Below are 3,443 nucleotides of genomic sequence, written 5' to 3' on the forward strand. Positions count from 1 at the left end.
ACATGAAGACAGAGCCCTCATGGATGGGATCAGTGCCCTGATAAGAGGTCTGAGAGAGCTGCTTCATACAGAAGCTACTGATATTCTGTCTCATTTAACACCTTCTTCTTCTACTGAATTGAAGAGGTACTTTCACTATACACAAATGACAAGTACAAGGCTGAGTGTGTTTCTGGAACCTTGATTTTGCTCCACTGGATCATTTGACTATTACTGTACTCTGATTTCAGTAGATTCACGTATTCATGCTTTGATGTTTTAAGCAAATTCCCCTTCTTGACTTCTTTATATCTGTCTTGGCTTCTTTCGGTTGTGATTGTTTTATATGAACGTTAGAAGGAGTTTTTCCAGGTTTTATATGAACATTAGAAGGAGTTTTTCCAATATTTTTCCAAAAGAGTTCTTGTAACTCTTTTTCTTGAAACTGCACTGAAGTTAAATATTCGGTGGGGATAGGTTCTTTATGGTAAAGTCTGTGGTATATCATGCAAGTATTAGATCATCATATTACGTCAGTATTTCTCCATAAGGACTTACATAATTTTCGTAGAATTAATGCTATGACTGCTATAATTTTTATCAGTACTTTAAGTTGGAAGTATTGATTTCATTTTTTTTAACAAATTTGGTCATTTATGGTTTATAGAAAAATTACCAAATTTCTTTCTTGATTTTTATCTAAATACCATGCCAAATAAATTTATAAGCTTTATTTTTAAATTTTAAAATTTAAAATACAGAAAATCCAATTAAGAATAAAAAGAATTTTTTTTAATCCGTCATTCCAAACTTCACACAGACATGTGTGTGTATGTGTGTGTGTGTGTGTGTGTGTGTGTGTGTGTGTGTGTGTGTGTGTGTCTTCATGTCTTATTGCTTTGGCTAGGCTCTCTCATACAATGTTGAGTGGGCACAGTGATATCAAGCACCCTTGTCTTATTTTTGTCTTTAATGGAAATATTTTTTAAAATTCACTATTGTTTTCTGTATTTTTTGATGGATAAATTAAAGAAGCCATTTTTATCTATATACATATAAATTCCTGATAAATTTTACCAAATACATATTCTACGTCTATTGGAAAAAATAATACAGTAATGTTTTACCTTCAAAATGTTAACTTTTGGATTTACTTTTTAATTTTAAATTATTTTAAAAAACATATTTTCAGGGTACTTTATTTCATGATACATTATTATACACTATTTGTATAAAGCATACTACTTTGGGAATCAGCTATTTGTAATACATAAAGGTTATTTTTTTGAGGTTTTAGTGAAATGTTTATATATAACCATCTGAACCTATGACTTTTGTTATATCTGAGTGTGGAGGAGCAAAGAAGTTAATTTTATACCATTTTATATTTTATTAGATATTAGTTAAACCAAATTCTATTTGAGTCTATTATGACTTTATACAAAATTATCTACTTTTATTAAAAATTATACTGAATAAGTTGTTGAAATCAAATTTTATATATACATTTTTTATATCTCTACCCTTTTAGCTCATGTGTCATCCTTGCATTCATATAAATTCTTCTCTCTTTTCTTCTTCAGTTTTCCTAAATATTTACGTTTACCTACTTTATTATTTTTTTATTTTTTTTTTTTTTTGTGATGGTTCTCAGTCATTTATATGTTTTAAGAGATAGCTACTGTTTTAAAGCACGGCATTGTCATTATACAGACAGAGGTTATATTTCCCATTTTAAAGCTAATATATTAAAAAAAAAAATGTCACGAGAATACATCCTGAAAATGTTGGAAACGAATTAAATCTTTTCTCGGTCATTGTGGTCTTTTGGAGTTAAGTTATCTAAATTTCAAAACTATCATTAAACTGAAATGAGTTGGGTCCAGATATTCTGGGTAAACAATCTTCTACTCCACAGTAAAATTGTATTTGGGTTATACACATTCAATTATATGTGCTTAGTCAAAAAAGAGAGAGATTCAGAGAGAGAGAAATAACAAATTAAATGTTGTAGGAGATTTCACCTGTTGTTTCACTCAATGCCAGTATGCCCCAGAGTGAGCATGTGATGCGAGGTACGAAATCTGCTGTTCCCTCAATTTCTCACGTACCTCTCATGATCTGAGAATCCTCACCATCCTTCAAAGAAATGTATGTTTTTGTACAATATATTACCATACATGACTGTGTGCCCAATAGCACATAAACTGAAGAGATTTTAAAGAATTTTTACTTTATAGCAATGTATCCCATGAACTGACTGATTCTACTCAACTTCTAATTCTCATGATCATTAAAGTAGGCATCATCACCCCATTTTGTGAACAAGGAGAGAAAGATGCAAGTAGGTTGCACATAATTTGCCTGCAGTCTTACAGCAAACCAACAGCAGAACTAGGATCTGCACTGAGTTCTATACGATTCTTATTTTACACCAAAGTACTTCAATATAACTTGTTCTTCAGAGCCCTCATAACTGCTTACTTCCTTGCCCCTAATCACATACTCTCCCCATTTCTTTCTTCTGATTCCCTTGTCCCAAATCTCCATCTTTCCAGTTCTTTGGGTCCTCCAGGTCTCAGTTTTTCTCATGCTCCTCAGCCCCTCTACCCGCTGTTCTGAAAACCACAGACTGACCCAGTGAACGTAAATTGAGCTCCTCTGTGATCTTGGCCTCCCTGAGCAGCTCCTCCTGGGTCAGTGGCCGCTCACAGTGGGGCCCCTTTCGCCGCCGTGACTGGCCTTGCCTCTCTTGTACCCGAAGGAATGTTTGTCGTGTGTGCTCAGCTGTAGACTGCCGCATGGACTTCCGACTGTCAGAGCCATCATCCTGTAGTTCTAGTGGAAGCAGTGCCTTCTCTTCTCGGGTCTTCTGAGAGCTACCAGCTGGGGTGCTGACCTTTCGAGGCCTCAAGCTCTTCAGAGGCTCCTTATATGCTTTGGTGACTACTCGGCGCTTCCTTCTTGGCTCTTCTGCTTCTCCATCACTGGATGGTTCATCCCCTTCGTCGATGTCAAAGTCAGAGTCCACCTCATCCTCTGTGTCTGACTGGTCTCCTTGATACTCATCATCTCCTGATTCCTCTGTGAAACCCCCATAAGTCGTCTGGTAGAACTCATCTTCCTCCTCTGCCTCCAGGAGCCCAGAAAGTCGGTTCCCCGCGGTCTTCCGGGGGGCCCGGCCCCCAGCCAAGCTCATATCGCCTACACGAACTGCGTTGCCATCAGCAGCTCCTCACCCAGCACCGTTCTCCTTTATTATTTTTTGAACAAATGAACTTGTATTATTGGTCTTTGCTGTTATTTGTTTCCTATCTAATCAATTTATCTTAATTGTTTATTATTTCCTTCCTTCAACTTGTCTTCCATCAAGCGTTGTTTTTCTAACTTCTTAACTCTGGTTATTAACATTCATTCTTTCTTTTGTTCCCCTTCTTGATTTAAATTTTTTAATAAATCCTTTT

The 3,443-nt window shown here is 35.8% G+C and overlaps 1 protein-coding gene across 1 annotated transcript; it reads right to left on the reverse strand.

Moving 5' to 3' along the window:
- Positions 1-1,622: 1,622 nt before the first annotated feature.
- LOC125962833 (vacuolar protein sorting-associated protein 72 homolog) lies at positions 1,623-3,227 on the reverse strand. The gene has a single exon (XM_049704267.1). The coding sequence runs from the start codon at positions 3,176-3,178 to the stop codon at positions 2,558-2,560; it is 621 nt and encodes a 206-aa protein (XP_049560224.1). The 5' UTR covers positions 3,179-3,227; the 3' UTR covers positions 1,623-2,557.
- Between the last annotated feature and the right edge of the window lie 216 nt (positions 3,228-3,443).

This window comes from Orcinus orca, chromosome 21, assembly GCF_937001465.1.
Source record: "Orcinus orca chromosome 21, mOrcOrc1.1, whole genome shotgun sequence".
In the NCBI taxonomy this organism is placed as follows: domain Eukaryota; kingdom Metazoa; phylum Chordata; class Mammalia; order Artiodactyla; family Delphinidae; genus Orcinus; species Orcinus orca.

What these genes read in the sequence shown, in the direction of transcription:
- LOC125962833 (XM_049704267.1), bottom strand. Translation starts at nt 3,178, where the DNA reads ATGAGCTTGGCTGGGGGCCGGGCCCCCCGGAAGACCGCGGGGAACCGA.